The 16,796-nt window shown below is 42.5% G+C and overlaps 1 protein-coding gene across 1 annotated transcript in view; it reads right to left on the reverse strand.

Moving 5' to 3' along the window:
• PRKAR2B (protein kinase cAMP-dependent type II regulatory subunit beta) overlaps window positions 1-16,503 on the reverse strand; it is a 91,056-nt gene extending 74,553 nt beyond the window's left edge. The window contains exon 1 of the mRNA XM_075429070.1: window positions 16,040-16,503. Coding sequence (XP_075285185.1) covers window positions 16,040-16,352 — 313 coding nt within the window. The 5' untranslated portion in view covers window positions 16,353-16,503. The remainder of the gene's footprint in view (window positions 1-16,039) is intronic.
• Between the last annotated feature and the right edge of the window lie 293 nt (window positions 16,504-16,796).

The following is a 16,796-nucleotide window of genomic DNA, read 5'->3' on the forward strand; positions in this document are numbered from 1 at the left end:
TCATACAGAGTTTCCAGCCCCAGTCTGCCCTGTGGCTCTGCCCCCACACTCCCCTAAATAAGCTCATGTCCGTTGGGGAATATGCTCTTCTTTTCATCAGACAACAATATTATTATTATTAATATTATCAACCTTACCAGCACTCTCCAGTAACAAAATCTGGCAGATGGCAAGTTGGCCCAGATCTGTGTAAGACAATGGCAAAATTCACTAAAGCTTCCTCAGTTCTGGTACTCCTTGGCAGTCCTGGTAGCCTAAACAGGCCATGTGGATTTCCTCTGTTTACAAGAGCTTTGCTGATTATTCAGGTATTCCTGCACATTGCAGTGAAAGATAAATACATTGTTTTCCACATTTGTCCAGAAAAAATGATGCATGAGACAGAAATGTCTTAAATTCTAGCATCAGCTGGGCCCTGCACTCTACTTACTAGAGTTTTTTTAAACTACTACAGGCAAACAGCACGACATGAGTCCCTCACAACCCTTTACGTACATATTGCTACAAGGTCCCTGAAAGCTAGGGATGGCAAGTATTCCATTTTACGAAGTTACAGCATGTGCTCAGGCATACAGTGCCAACTACTCAAAGGCAGACGGCAAGTCTGGGACACACGGTGGAGATTTAACCCGATTTGTCTTAACTCTCAGAACACGATTTTTAATTGCTGGATCGTTCTTCTTCCTTAAAGGATTATTATCAAGGGATGAGGTTGGGAAAGACCAAACCTTAGCCTTCAGTACAGCTTTCTTTGTCTTGTGGATTTCATCCAGACCCAGAGAGTATTTAAAAAAAATTTTTTGCACAATTTTTAAGTATCTCTTATGATTGGTAGGATACAGGAAAAGTTGCCTTCCGTTACTATACTGCACCATATACACTCATTTAAAAATGTGTTTATCACTACCTTGACAGACCATAAGACCTTCATCAGGACAGCCCACAAAAATAGACATATATGTATTTTCTAAAGCATATAGGTTCATAGGTCCTGTACATATTCCTGTATCATGACTTGAAAATTTCTGGAGGTATTACAGATGAACACTATCCAATTTTACAGACATGCCAATAATTCCGATTAACTTGCCTCTTTCATTTGTTTTGTAGCTCCAGAGCCAAAATCCCCTTTCTGCTGTCAAAACAAGAATTTACTTAGCAATCAAATCACATAGGATTTGACCATTTGAAACTGCTGATCACCAAAAAAAAGTTTTTAAAACTAAGAAGTATGATCAAATTTCCTTTCAGTACAAGAAGAAAAAAAGTGAAACTTTTATATCCAGTGGCAAGTTTCATCTCACAGTCTATCTGGAATTTATGTGACTTTCCAACTAGAGACTACAAAACTTCAACCTTCTTTCCACTCCCTAAAGTACAATCTGTTATATGCATTGGATTCCTCACTCTATAATCACAGAAATCAACGTCAAACAAACTACACTAAGAGAAGTTATCTTCAGAAAACATTGCAACTGTTGAATCTCTAGCACACAATTTGTGCAATAGAAAGTATGAGGATAGTCTTACTGAGAAAACAAGCTTTACTACCTCATATGGGCTCCATAAAAATCTCTAACATTGAGACGAAAGCTAAATTCATCCCTTTGAAAAAAAAAGGGTCAGTTCTACAGCTCTATAAACTGTTTTGCCCTGGAATGCAGAACACAAGCTACACAATGTCAGTTCCTAGCCAGAAGTAAATATAAAGTAGAGTTTCCGGAATGAATGCGTAAATCTTCTTGGCTCTGCCTTTACATTTTTAAAACAGTGCATGTGTTTATATTCTGACCTTTGTATCTTTTCCAAATGAAAACAAAACAAAAATCACAAATACTTTACAGCAACAGCCAGACTCCTATTACTTTCTGAGCATCAGTTACAGTAACAGGTAACTGCCATAAATGTAATAGCAATGATGTTTCTGTTCTTGAGATTTAGAAGGAAAGAGTGTGCTTTCACAGAACCTGACCTGTCAGTTTTAAATTAGTTTCAGCACAAACTATTCAAACACTGGAAGCAAGCAAGAGTCATTTCATTTTGCAAATGACACATCAATTGCTAAAAAAACAAAACAAGCAAAACAGAAACAAAGAAACACAATTAATAAGGGCTATTGTGTGCTCTGTTGCTATTAATTGCTGTCAGTAAAAACTACCTAATTTCAACAAAACTGCTTCCTGCTTGATTTCTTTTGCCTTCATTCATAGAAAAGTTTATACCACCACATTATCCATCTGCTTGTTCTTACTAGCTTCTGAACTTGCTGAACAATTTCAATTAAATTTAACAATGAAGAAAGCCTCAAAGGAAAGAAGGTCCTACTAATTTGTGAAAATTACCAGCTGATACCAAACTAGTATCTAACACGAAGGAAAGGTCATATAAATCCATATTGGTCTGCCACATTTGGCCTGCCAGCCAGCTAATCAGTACCAGCCAGCTCTGAACATCAGTACCAGACACCTCTGAACTTGTAACACTGTAATGTACCTTTAGCATCCTGCTTTCTGAAAAAAAGGAGATGTTGCAACAGCATGATACACACTCCACATCATATACCAACTGGCTCTTTCAGGCCATAAAATGTGTTTTTGTTTTTTACACCAACTGAACATACCTGCATGAGGGATCACTTAAGCAATGTGGACACCCACAGATCCATGGGCCCTGATGGAAGGCACCCACAAGTGCTGAGGGAGCTGGCAGATGTCATTGCTGAGCCACTCTCCATCATCTTTGAAAGGTCCTGGAGGACAGGAGAGGTGCCTGAGGACTGGAGAAAAGCCAGTGTCACTCCAATCTTCAAAAGAGGCAAGAAGGAGAACCCAGGGAACAACAGGCCCGTCAGCCTCACCTCTATCCAGGGGAAGATGATGGAGCAGCTCATTCTAGAGGTCATCATCAAGCAAGTGGAGGAAAAGAAGGTTGTCAGGAGTAGTCAACATGGATTCACCAAGGGGAAATCACGCTTGACCAATCTGGTAGCTTTCTACGATGACATGACTGGCTGGGTAGATGAGGGGAGAGCCGTGGATGTTGTCTACCTGGACTTCAGCAAGGCTTTTGACACTGTCTCCCGTAACATCCTCCTAGGGAAGCTCAGGAAGGGTGGGCTGGATGAGTGGACAGCAAGGTGGATTGAGAACTGGCTGAATGGCAGAACTCAGAGGGTTGTCATCAGCGGCGCTGAGTCTAGTTGGAGGCTGGTAACTAGTGGTGTCCCTCAGGGGTCACTACTTGGCCCACTCTTGTTCAACTTCTTCATCAATGACCTGGATGAAGACTTAGAGTGTACCCTCAGCAAGTTTGATGATGACACCAAACTGGGAGGAGTGGTGGATACACCAGAAGGCTGTGCTGCCATTCAGCGAGACCTGGACAGGCTGCAGAGCTGGGCAGAGAGGAACCTGATGAGGTTCAACAAGGGCAAGTGCAGGGTCTTGCACCTGGGGAGGAACAACCCCATGCACCAGTACAGGCTCGGGGCACACCTGCTGGAGAGCAGCTCTGCGGAGAGGGACCTGGGTGTCCTGGTGGGTGACAGGTTAACCATGAGCCAGCAGTGTGCCCTGGTTGCCAAGAAGGCCAATGGCATCCTGGGGTGCATTAGGAGGAGCGTGGCCAGCAGGTCAAGGGAGGTTCTCCTCCCCCTCTACACTGCCCTAGTGAGGCCCCATCTGGAGTACTGTGTCCAGTTCTGGGCTCCCCAGTCCAAGACAGACCAGGAACTACTAGAGAGAGTCCAGCGGAGGGCTACGAGGATGATGAGGGGACTTTCCTCTGAGGAAAGGCTGAGGGAGCTGGGCTTGTTTACCCTGAAGAAGAGAAGGCTGAGAGGGGATCTAACAAATGTCAAGGGTGGGTGTCAGGAGGATGGGGCCAGACTCTTTTCAGTGGTGCCCAGCGACAGGACAAGGGGCAATGGGCACAAACTTAAGCATAGGAAGTTCCGTCTGAACATGAGGAAGAACTTCTTCCCTCTCAGGCTGACGGAGCACTGGAACAGGTTGCCCAGAGGGGTTGTGGATTCTCCTTCTCTGGAGATATTCAAGACCCGCCTGGACAAGGTCCTGTGCAGCCTGCTCTAGGTGACCCTGCTTCAGCAGGGGGGTTGGACTAGATGGTCCCCAGAGGTCCCTTCCAACCCCTACCATTCTGTGATTCTGTGATATACCAACCAGAGTGCTGGAATAACTTCACACTATGATTTTTACACTAAGATTTAAAGAAACAATAGATGCATGTGCCCATTTGTATGTTCAGTGCTGTGTGTGTAGTCAGTTTTATTAGTTCTTCACAAGCAACTGTGTAACAGCTTCACCAAATAAAAACACCAAAACTTCAAAAATCAAAATTCCACTGAAGAGGAACTTGTAATAAATGTTGAAGTTGAGATATCAGATTGCAATGTACTAACTTCTACCACGGCCACGAATGGTAACTCCTTCCTCAGCAGTAAAACACATCTTAGAAAGTACAGAAAACTTGAAGCATGCGAGAAGAACAAAAATAATTTCACTCCTGGGTTGAATTTCCCCATTGGGTGGCACGACGTGCTAGCGCTATCCGCTTGGAGAAATCCAGCCCCAGGGCAGGGACTACTGACCAGCTCCCCAAAGAGGGACCCCAGGTTTGTCACCTCCAAGCCAGAAGAGGTAACAAACCACCTCCTTTATTAGGGAGAAGTGCTAACAGGGTCCTTAACCGGCAGGATTTAAAGGACATTTCTTTTTGAAGCTCATTTCCATGCTTTGTTTTGATTCTGTCAAGGATTCAGATGCTGCAGTGGCAGAATTCTTCCAAAGTCAGACGTAACAACATTGTTCTACCATAAAAAAGTATGTTCCAGTAAGCACCCAGTGAGGTACAGGCTGATACCAAGATCACTACATGGATCTGGATCCAAGAGAATTTGCCTCTTCTTCTGAAAGGCCTATACACACACGTTACTTCAACTCACTCCCAGATTGTCTGTCCTTACCTGGTGTTACAGCTACAAAGACAGCGAGTGTCATGCTAGAATTGTAAACATTAACCTACCTCCTTACAATCGTGAAGTGTAATCGCACACATTTTTGTGATTTATCTTCCATTACTGTCAAGCAGAACTGCAACTAAGTGTTTATCTCAAAACAAGGGAAATGGATGATGGCCACTGACACACACACTCCGTATAAATTGCAGGTCAAGCAATCTTCTTAGTTTTGAGCAGTCTTCTTAGTTTTGCATATTTCGAAAAGCAAAAGAAGGAAAACAAAACACTTGATATACTCTTAACAGCAACAAAAGGTGAAAAAGAGAAATGCTGGGTTTTTTTAAATTCAGTGCATGACAAACATCCTTTAGCAAAAAAAGAGAGCAGAGATGGAAGAACTAGGTTGCAACTCATTACCTTACTCTTATGCTCCATACAAACTCTGCAGGAAAACCCTCTCTTTGGTGGAAATGAATCAATGGCACTAAATCTTGGCAGTAGCATGAAAGTCACGTCTTTCTAGCAGTATTTACACAAATTCACGTTAAGAAATTTTCCTCTAGAGGCTGTGCCACACTCCCAAAACTCCCCCAACACAAAGTCAGACAAGAGGACAAACACCTACCCATCCGCACGGAAAGCATACCTTTCTCTCATAAACTCAAACTGTTCTTTGACTGAGATTTCCCAAGATCCCAAGACTTTCCAGTCTCCTTATACATCCCGAAGCCTACATCTGTATTGAATGCAATAATCTGAAGGACAGACTTACAGAAAGCATGAAATTGTTTCTCTTATTTTTCCAATTTTTTGAGGCCATAACCTGACATATAATTACAGACGGGCGATCTTCACATGACAATCTAGTCCAGATAAACAGCAAACCAGGGCCCACTTTAAACAGCAATTCCATGTTATTAGTGTTCTAAGAAAGCAAAACCAGAAGAACAAATTACTTCTTTTTGCAAGGTGGATAATGGAAATGAGTCTATGTCTACTCCCACCTCAACTGCCAGCAGCAGCTACATTGCAGTAGAAAGACAAAACTGACAGATAAGCAAGGGAGACAAGCAGATAAATACTGCAGATAAATTTTTACCAAGAATTGAAAGTATCTAAGAATAAATGACCACATATCTTCTTTCAGACCAATTTTCTATACATGCGTTAGCCATTAAATAGTGTTTCCTGTAGGTTGAGCCAACAGGAAGGAAGGCAGGCTGTTAATTTTATATTTAAATTACCTCACAAATGCTTAAATAATGCATTGGTAAAGGCTAGATCAGATTTGCTCATGTTTTGAGTACCTATTAAAAACCAATAGAGACAGATAAATTTTCAGCTAAAAGACGGCTTTTAGAGAAAGATGCCTGAATGTTACTCAAAGGTATTGAACAAAATGGCTGGAAAAAGACAACACTACGCATTACAAACAGAGGAAAAGAAAACTAAACCCAGAACTAAAGATAAAATGATGACTGGGTCTAGTAATAAAGAGACTCATGAAGAAGCTGATCTATAAAGCCACCAGATCCTAACTCCTCTATCTCAGCAGACATCAGGCACAACTGAAAATAATTAAAAAAACCCCTGTCCCATTAATGTTTAATAGTGTCTGTTATCCAGAACCTACATTTTTCAAAATTCATTCATCATGAAAAAATGGTTTTATGAGAATGGCAGAAAACCTGGTGCCTTAAAGTTTTAACACATGTCTATAGTACACATCTTCATTGTTTCTGACTGTAAGTGTGATGAGTACCACAAACATTGTTCTGGAAGAGAACAAGAAAACTTAGGACAACCCCAGCTCTCCATTAGACAAAGTTCTTGTCATTAAAGTTCTCAACCACTGTTAATCCAGGAAGAGTGGTTAAACATACTAACTAGCCTGGAGACATTCATTTGCAATGTCTTAAAAATTTCTTGATTAATGCCTAACTGGCCTAACGAAGGAGTTCCTTAAGCATCAATGAAAAGCAGTTTTACAGCTTCAGAGCGAGGATCTAAAAGGGAACAGTTCAGTGGTGAAGATAATCGGAAACAAATTGGAAGGACCGGATCAGTGCAGTGACAACATAAACACATTTGTGGGGTCATCCAAAAAAAGGCCACAACAACGCTGTCATGGACAGCTTGAGTTCAAGTCAATCCATACCCTGCAACAGTTACAAATGCCTTATAACTCATAGCAATGGATTTTATTTTTCACACTAGCATTACAAAACTATCATTAAAATCAGAATGGGAAAACACACCCAACTTTTCAGCCTGTGCTCTCAGGCTAGCAAGTCTGAATGTTTACACTTGGTTCCAGCTTGCATTCATCTCAACATTGAGGATTCTGTACAACTTTTATTTATAGTCTTATACTGAGGCTTTGCAAGGAATGTTTTCCTTCCAGCATTGGGCAAGGATTTTTTTTCTTTCTGTCTGGTATGTTTTACAATAGACATGTCTGCTAAAAAGTTGTACTACAAAGAGACTATCACTATTTACAAAAGCACATTTTACATCTGCATCACAGGGATTCAGAAGAGGTTCATGCTGTTATAAAGATCTTTATACAAGCAGGATGGTATCTGGAACAACTCTGAGCAGGAAAGATCATGTTACTTCTCCGCCTTTCAAAATCTATTTCATACTGCAATTTTCTAGTCCCTCCACTAAGGAAGTCTTCATAATATTTACTAATTGGTCCTTTTAGCCCAGCTTTACAAAAACCACTTTAGTCAAATAACTGGAACAGTATGTGTAAGAAAGCTATTCTCATTATCAGCTTTTACCTGCTCAAGCTCTCAGCTTCAAATTCTTGCTCTAATTATTTTTTCTTAGTATTAACATCATTTAGCAGAGCAATTTAAGAGGAAAACTACAAGTGAAAAATGCTTTCTGTTGTTACAGCATGTTTTTTACCACTCTATCTTCCATTATCCAGCTATAGCACAATAAGGCACGGCTGACTAAATTAAAATTTAGATTTTTTGTCTCGTTTCATTCCTTATCATTTCCTCATTTTATCTGTGATCCATAAATTACTTTTCTGAGAAGCAATGCCAAAAGGATGCCTTTTATGGAAAGGATGGCAAACTGCCGTATGACTGTTGTTCAGTTCACTGTGTGGATACCTTGTGCCTACAACCTGCAATTTACTCCCATGCACTTCAGCTACCCTTTCCCATCTGCACCCCTCTTCATTTCACATCTCACTGAAATGAGCACTTTTTTGTGTGACATGGTATCCTTTAAAATGCTGAATGAGGCACTGGACATTTGATTAACGTCATCTTTTTGATGTAGCCGCAAAACTGCATGTCTTCTAAGTTACTTGCTGTATCGATTTAAATCTGGATTCCCGTATTATACTGCCTAGAGACTGCAAATAGAAATTCTGTGCGAGTACTTCTGCTATTTTTATCATGAAATGGACAAAAAATTGAAATTAGAGCTTCTCAAATTTTTAAATGAAAAACAGAATTGACAAATGTGAAGTCTTTCTTGAAGGAAAAATGTAGTAACAACAGTCAATTAGAAAAGTAAAAAATGAAGGGAAAACAAAAGACACTCAAAGCCAAACTTCACCCCACTAAACAACCTCTTGTTTAGTACTAGGACTGAAAACTGATCTACAAAACAAAAATGTATCCATAAAGAAAAAGATTAAATAAAAAATTAAGTTTGTAATTACTCATCATTATCAAAATTCACACTAAGAACACCCTGTTTAGTTCCGTGAAGTAAACGGGTTATCATTCCTACCCAGGAAGTGAAAGGGTTAGCCTGGAAAGATAAGGGTTTTCAGTATAAAACTTCTACATAAGGCTATCTAGAGTTATCTGGGCCATCATACAATGTCCCACAGAAAAAGAAAAAAAAAAAAAGGTATATATTTGCTTTAGAATTCTCATAATACTACTTTCAAACAAAACAGCATCATAATTGATGGATGATTACATTAATAATATCTACTCATAGATGTGCATATTCCTTTTAACATATTTACCTAGCACATAGGTAAATTACTCATGCGTACATGGACTTCATCTTTTATGAACCAACATCCATGTACCAACCTACAATACAAAAAAGACTATGTGATAAATGTATCACCCCTAGTAAGATCACCTCTTCTTCTAATTCATGTACATCAAGACCTGTTCCAGCAGCAGAGAATACCGAGCCATTTTAAATGGCTCTTTTTCTCCAAGCCTTCTCCCTCCTTCATTCACTTGTTAAAGATCACTTACCTTTTTAAAGCACAGAACTTCTCTATACTTACACTCACTTCAACCTCGAAAGAAGAGCTCATACCTAGAGTGGGAACAGTTTTTCTACAGCATGACTTTAAGGCATTCCCATTAAAATAACAGTTGGCAAAATAACCCCTGTGATTTTTATCAAGCACTAAAGAAAGGGACATTTCACAAAGTGTTTGTTAGGCACTGTTCAGTATTTCATTTTTCCATCAGCACCAAAACCATTTTAACTCTCTATTAAGACTGCAGCTGTACCCACACGTCTATTGACTTTCTTGACAATGACCATTACTGCAATTTTTTGAAACAGAAAATGGTTGAGAACACTCTGGATTCTCCATGAAAGATTCGAGTTGAAATTTTCATTAGAATACACACTCATTAGAATGTTTCTTGAGTCTCTAGACATAGTAATATGACAGACGAACATGTCAAAATATTTAAAAGATCTCTCAGCATCAAATGACCAAGTTCACACTCATAAAATGCACCGACAACTAGTTTTAGTTTAAGTTTGCATTTACGCTCTTCTGAAATACATTTATAAGCCAAACAGAATTCCGACAGAAAATTCAGGACATAAATTTTGGATGTATACATGAGAAGAGCAGGGCTATACCTGGGTAGAGAAAGTAAGCGCAGAGAATTTAATGCTCTCTCTCTCGCATGCACTTTCTATTCTTTTATCTTCCCCCCCCTTACTTCAGTTCTGTCCCTCCTCCTTTCTCTTACTTTTACCTTTGCGTTTTCCTTACCCAGCACCAACTGCTTTTCTGACTCTATGTCCTGCCCTCCACCTTGCCTTCTTGTTTCTTTCATCACTGTCCCAACAAATGAAGTTTCCCAATCTAGAGGTCATCTTTGATACTGGAAAACCAGAAGTGGGGCAGCAGCCTGTACCTTGATTAATCTGTACCTCGTGACCTAAATGTGCAGTTTCCAAACCATATGTTCCAGAATTACAGGAGCAGCTAAGGCCAGTAAGTCCGCAGAGATTTGACTCTTTCAGGCAGATTTCCCTCAGACTGAGGGTTCTCACTGGACAGAACTAGGGAACAGAATGCAATACTTCCGCATAATATACTGGGGATAAACCCTGAGATTTATATGTATCAAACCAAGCTTAATTTACTGCAGATGCGTGAAGCACCTCTGTGCAGGTTACAAACGCGAGGCCATTAACTTCAATAGGAGTACATTCTAAAAACAGGCACTTTCTTAGTGTCCGCAGATACATCGTTACTCTGTTCACTAAAAAAAGTAATTGTTTTTCCATTTGTGTGAATGTATAAACAGGAGTGAACACCGTGAACAAGAAGCATAAGGTTCCCTTGGGAAACTGAACCAAAGTCAGCAAGTGACACAAAACTCCTAGAGCATTCTTGAGGAAGCCAGTTTTCCTTTGAAACAGACACGGTGCGTGCAAGAAACAGAGTGGTGGTGTGCAAATGTTAGTACCGACACTGTTCATACCTCATCATTCATAACGCAATCATCAGAAACTCATGCCAACAGAATTTTATGTCTTCCTACATTTAATGCTGTTCTCTTTTTCAGAGCTAAGCAGTCAGCCAAAATCAGTTTCAAGCTGTTTCTTTAGATAAAAAGAAGCTGGAGATACATTAAAATGTTTTTGGTATAGTTCTACTACTTATCTGTCCTTAGGTCTTTGGAATTCTCTCCTGCTTCCCTTCATGCACAGACACAAACTTTGCCAAAATAATAGCCAGCAGAGACACCTTCATTCGTGTGCGCTTTTGTTTTGAGCGGGGATACATACATACTTTTCAGTGGAGGCCGCTAACATTTCAACTAAATTCTTAATACAAATGCAACTTGTATTATAACCACTTTTTTTTTTTTTTTTTTAGAAACAGTATGCTTTTCATCTGCAATTACAAATATATGTACATCTGAGAGGGAACCATACTCCTCACCACAAAGACTACTAAATGATGCTACCCATTACAAGTTCACATTTCTAGTTGTTTATAATTTTATCAAACTAAATTTTCTGGATTGCAGTTCTCCCAACCTGAATAAAACACCTGGGCCAGATTAAGGGATTAAAAAAAAAACCAAAACACAAAGAAAAAAATTACTAAACTACCAGCTTGCTCAGGTTTGTGTTCTAAAATAACTGTTCGCAGAAAGAGTCTTAGTTTGCTCCTTTCAAAAATACCAGAAACCATTATTTCAAAAAGCTCTATTATTCTCAAGGTTTACAGGAAGGATTGAAAGTTTTGTGGTTTTGTGATTGCGTACACTACTAGGTAAGAGCCCCCAGTAGTCACTCCCTGACCACCAAGGCCCATTGACCCAGCAAGGCATCCATCCACGCTGCTGAAATTCTTTTTCCTTCCAGGAGCTGTCTTCGTCCCAAACACCCATCCTGAATGGTCTCTTACACACACTGTGCTCAGAACCAGAGCAGAGTCCAGAAAAGTGCAAAGAGATGTAGCCCAAAGCCTTGCCAAGGAGCGCACCAACGGTGCCATGCTCACGTGCTCTCCAGGGATTCCCGGGCAACTGGAAACTTTTCTAAATCGCATCCACGGTAATGCTGCTCCAGCCTGGGTCTGATCAGGTTTGTCCTTATAACCATACAAACATGCTTTATTTCTTTCTATACTTCACATGATTGACTGTAGAAATTATTAAAACCTCATTCCTAAAGTTGGCCACGCACGTATCATATAGTAATGCTTTCAGCCACCAGCCATCATAACACAAATTTTAATTTGAATATACACATTTTTAAGAAATTCACTTTTTTCTGTATGTTCCCTATTTTAATGATATCCTACTACAACCTATAGATATTTTTAGATTGCCCTCTTGCTCTCATTGACCCCTTCCACTGCTCTAATCTACTCGTTACCATCGCACGACAGACCTGCAGGAAGATTACGAACTGTTCAGTGCTTTCTAGTTTTGTTTAATTTCGAGAAGAAAAGCCTAAAGTTAACAGAACTGATGAGTACCATTTATCATCACAAAGCTGGCATGGATGTGCTTGTGTGCAAAGTCTTCTCTGATGCTCTGGTTTCTACAATTTACTTATTATTTCAAAAAATTGTATGAACAGTATGGACGTAAAGCACTTCAGACTGAATAAAGGAACTAAAACGAAGATGTGCCTTTAACATTGATATTGTAAGCTAGAATACATATGTTTTACCTAAGCAGTTTTATTATTTGAGCATAATTAGCGGGTAAAGACGAGACATATACTTGCATTTCTAGCTCAAGTTTTCAAGGAAGGAACTCAAAGCAACCAACACATCAACAGAAGCACACGGGGGAGGAGAGGGACAGCTGTAGTATTTTCCTGTTAAAATACACCACTATCTGAGAAAAAACACCAAAACAAAGTAAAACAAAAGAAAAACAATGTAAACAGAGGCTACATAGAATTATAGAATACATGGTGCTGAATGGTACATACAGCATTGCAATTTTTGAGTTTAAAGAACAGCAATGTTACCTCTAAAAACATCTCTACTAATTCATATTAAGGCTAGATGAAATGTGAACTTTTAGCTATGGCAGATATTTAAAAACAGCTGTTACAAATGACATGGGCTATTACCCATCAAAACAAGATGCACATCAACATGTAAGTGGTAATATAAAGAGAAAAGTATAGTCATCTGTAAAAGAACAAATAACTTACTGAGCATGCCATGTAGATGTGGCACTTTGGGACATGGTTTAGCAGGCATGGTGGTGCTGGGTTGACGGTTGGACTTGACAATCTTAGAGGTCTTTTCCAACCTAAGATTCTACAATTCTATTTTCAGATTTTCCAGATACAGTATAATAAATTTTAATATGCATTTCAAACCTGCAAAAAGTTAGAAGAATTTGCTAAAAAGGGGCTAATTTTTATGTATCTGTCCTACTCAATTTAGTAATTGCTATCAGTAGAAATTAGTTGTGGTCACTGATAATACACCCCTGTAGGACAAATCAATACATAAAAACAAAACAAAAAACCCCATCATCCAGAAGAGCTAAAAATCATTCCCAAATTAAGCAGTGTGTTCAGAAGGGGATAATCCAAATGCTCTGAAGCTAAATAATGTCATTTCAGAGGTCACCTTAACTCTAGGTGCCATTTCAGAACTACGACACCAACAGGGCAAAGTTCTCCCTCCAGACAAGGTCACCGCTTTTACCTTTATTTGATTTCTGCAACTGATGTAATGGACAAAGCAAAGGACCTGAACAGAGTTTCATTCATGGTTCATATATGATTCTTAATCCTGTGTACAGTTTTTTTTCTTTTATTTTCTTTTAAACACAGCTTATGCCCCAGCACGTCATTTCTGAAACAGGATAATGCCGATGTACCTTTCAAAATGCATTTCAAGGACAAAACTAATACTGACAAAGAGTTCAACTGCAGTGCTTGTGTGTATTTAGAAACATGTACCCGGGGAGGGGGGAAGGCTGCAAACGCTGGAGACAATAGCATCTACAAAGAGCTCTCAACAACGTCCTGTTTGAACTAATTAAAGAATACTGTCAGCTTGACATCTCAAGTGTACTGTTTTAACAAAGAAAAGATACCACCACCAGGTCTGAGCTCCTTCTCAGAGGTTTTTTATTTTACATTTGCTTGTAAACTTTTCCAATTTGTTTTTCTCTCCTGTACAAAAGCAGTATACAAACAGGACAAATTGACTGCACAGAAGCAGTTGGGTTACTCATAAAGGCAAAAGAAAAAAAAATGAAAAGAAAAAAAATTTCTGCCTAACTTACGTTCAAGAATTGATACTTACAGAAGCAGAAAGCAAAAGCACAAAAGAAATATGCTTTTAAATTTGTATTTAAAGCCATCAAACAATGATTTGAATACAAGGCTTTATTAACAAAAGGCTGAGTGGATGCATTGTTACGTTACCTTAAAAGAACACACATTCAGGGCAGATGTAAAATTTGAACTTAAAATGCACACTTCTGCACAATGTACACACACACACAAGCACACCATTAGTAATCACTTACTGTAACTTACTTCTTATTCATCTTCCACATAGCTTCACAAATATTTCTGGTTTTGTTACTTTTAATTATTAATTATTCCAACTGACAGAAATTACAAGCCACAATACAATTAAACTTTCAAAATATATTAGGCTTAAAAATGTGATTTTTAAAGGGTTTTTGTCAAATGAGTAAATCAATTAGTTAAACTAAGTCATTCTAGCATGTCCCTTAATGAGAATATTGACAATAATGGCTTTCCTTCTTCACAGTCACAACAAAAAGAATATCAAAAGAATCTTGATTACAGGTAGTCATTAGAAAAACTTAGAAAGCTTCTTAAAACGCCCTATAAAGTTTTACATATGTAACACATATATGCTAATAAATCAAGCTACATTTCTGCACTTCCCTCCATACAGCACTCCAGTTCTCCATTCACCAATGAGTCTGTTTAGCATTCTAACAATTCATGTTTGAGAAACACACCTAGTGTTAGTGAATTAAGATAATAATTTTGTTCTTCCACATTATCACCATTTCAGTTTTCAAAGACAGAAAATTTCCAGATCTTTACTAATCTCACATAATCAGGATTAGAGTTCTAAGCTACTACACAAATCTGCAGAACCTGACTGCCAGATTCAAATTCTCATTAAATACACGTGGCATAGCTGCAAAGAACAGATGAAAAGAATGGCGACTGTCTTACAGTGTAACATTAAGCATTTTAGATAAGTTACCCAGTTCTTAAACATCTACATCTTTTCCTGATCAAACGCACATAAGACATTATTTTAAAAACTGCACCGACATTAATCTAGCAAACAGCTGGCTTCTGTACTTTGCTACGCAAACCCATCTCCAGCATGACCTGGAGGGATGAACGCTTCAATGATCCGATGAGACACTTCAATTTCAAACTGTTCTCAAAAAAAAACAAGCTAACGATAAAGGTGCTTGGACGCTTCCTCTTCTCCGCTTCATCTCACCGACCGACCTCTCGACCCTACCCGTACCGACCGACCCTCCGGCCAGCCCGCCCACGACGCAGAGCCGCAGCGCTGCCCCCCGTCAGAGACAGCCGGCGGCCGGGCTGGCGCCGTCTCTGGGGGAGCCCGCCACGCAAAGACAGGGCAGGGTCAGCTGCGAGCAGGTCGGTGTCACCCTCGCACACAAAGACACCGCGCACGTTCCGTGCTCTCTCCACAGGCCCCTCTGCCGGGCGGAGAACCTCACCCCGGCTTCCCAGGCGGAAACTGTGTTTTAAATTGTGCTCAACTTCCCGAAGTGCACACACGCACACCTATGCAAAACGCTTCATCAAGAGCGTAAACGCAGTGACCCGCCCACGCGAGGGGTTTCCTGAGGCAGGCACACCGCTGGGCTCATCAGAAAACGCAGCTTTGCTCTCCGGTGCTGCTCTGGAAAGGCAGCGCGGAGATCGCCCGCTGCGAACACCGCGGGCCTGCGCGCAGCAAGCGGCGCCGGCTCGGCCGAGGGTCCCGCGGCCACCTGCGCGCCCCGCGCTGCCCAGCACCGGGCGCCGGCCCGGGAGGCTGGAGTTGGCCGCGGGAGGCGGGAAACCTCCCGCCGGGCCCCGCCGTCCGCTGCCCACGGCGCCGCCCCGCCGCGCCCACCGGGCCCGCGGTCACCCCCGCACGGCCCGCAGAGCCGCCGGGCTGCGGGAGCCGCCGCCCCCTCCCCTCAGGAGCTGCCCAGCGGAGCCCGGGCAGCGAGGGAGCCGCCCCCGCCTCACCGCCCCTTCCCCCCGGGGCCCGGCGAGGCGGGGGACACACGCACCCCCCCTTACCCGGGAACCGCTCCTCCTCCTCGCCGCTCTCGGAGTCGGTCTGCATGGGCTCCTCGGCGAAGTTGACCCCGCGGGCGTCGGGGGGGGCCCGGCGCGGCGGCTGGCTCGCCCTGTCATGGCCGGGTGCGGGGGTGCCCGCCTTGCGGCCGCTCGGCTCCTTCTCCGCCGCCGCCTTGGCCGCCGCCGCCTCCTCCTTGAGGCGCCCGAAGTACTGGAGGGCGAACTCCAGCAGGTCCCCGGGCTGGCTCCGCAGCACCTCCACCGTGAAGCCCTGCAGCAGCTCCGTCAACCCCGCCGGGATGGAGATGCTCATGCCGGGGCCGGCGGGGGGGAGCGCAGCCTGGCCGGGAAGGGAGAGGGAGAGGGGAAGGGGGACAGGAGGAGGGCGGGGGGAGAACCCGCGGGCGGCGGCCGGTGGTCCGCAGCCCGGGGAGGAGGCGCGCCCGGCGGGTGGGCAGCGCCAAGGGGGCGGGCGGCGCGGGTGGGAGCGGGCGGGGGGCGGCTCAGCGGCGGGCAGCCTCGGCGGTCGCAGCCTCTCGCTCCGCTTCGCCCCGCACCCGGCGCGGCGGCGGCGGCGGCCCCGTCCGTGACTGAAGGCTCCCCGCCCCCGCCGCCTCCTCCCCCCGCGCCGGGGGAGCCTCGCGCGCATGTGACCCGGGAAACCATGACAACCTCCCGCCGGGGACTGCGGCCCGCCGCGCGCCGCCGGAGGGGGCGGGGACGCGAGGGGAGATGAGGGGAGGGCAGCGAGGGGAGC

The sequence above is a fragment of the Opisthocomus hoazin genome, chromosome 8 (genome assembly GCF_030867145.1).
Source record: "Opisthocomus hoazin isolate bOpiHoa1 chromosome 8, bOpiHoa1.hap1, whole genome shotgun sequence".
NCBI classification, from domain to species: Eukaryota; Metazoa; Chordata; class Aves; order Opisthocomiformes; family Opisthocomidae; genus Opisthocomus; species Opisthocomus hoazin.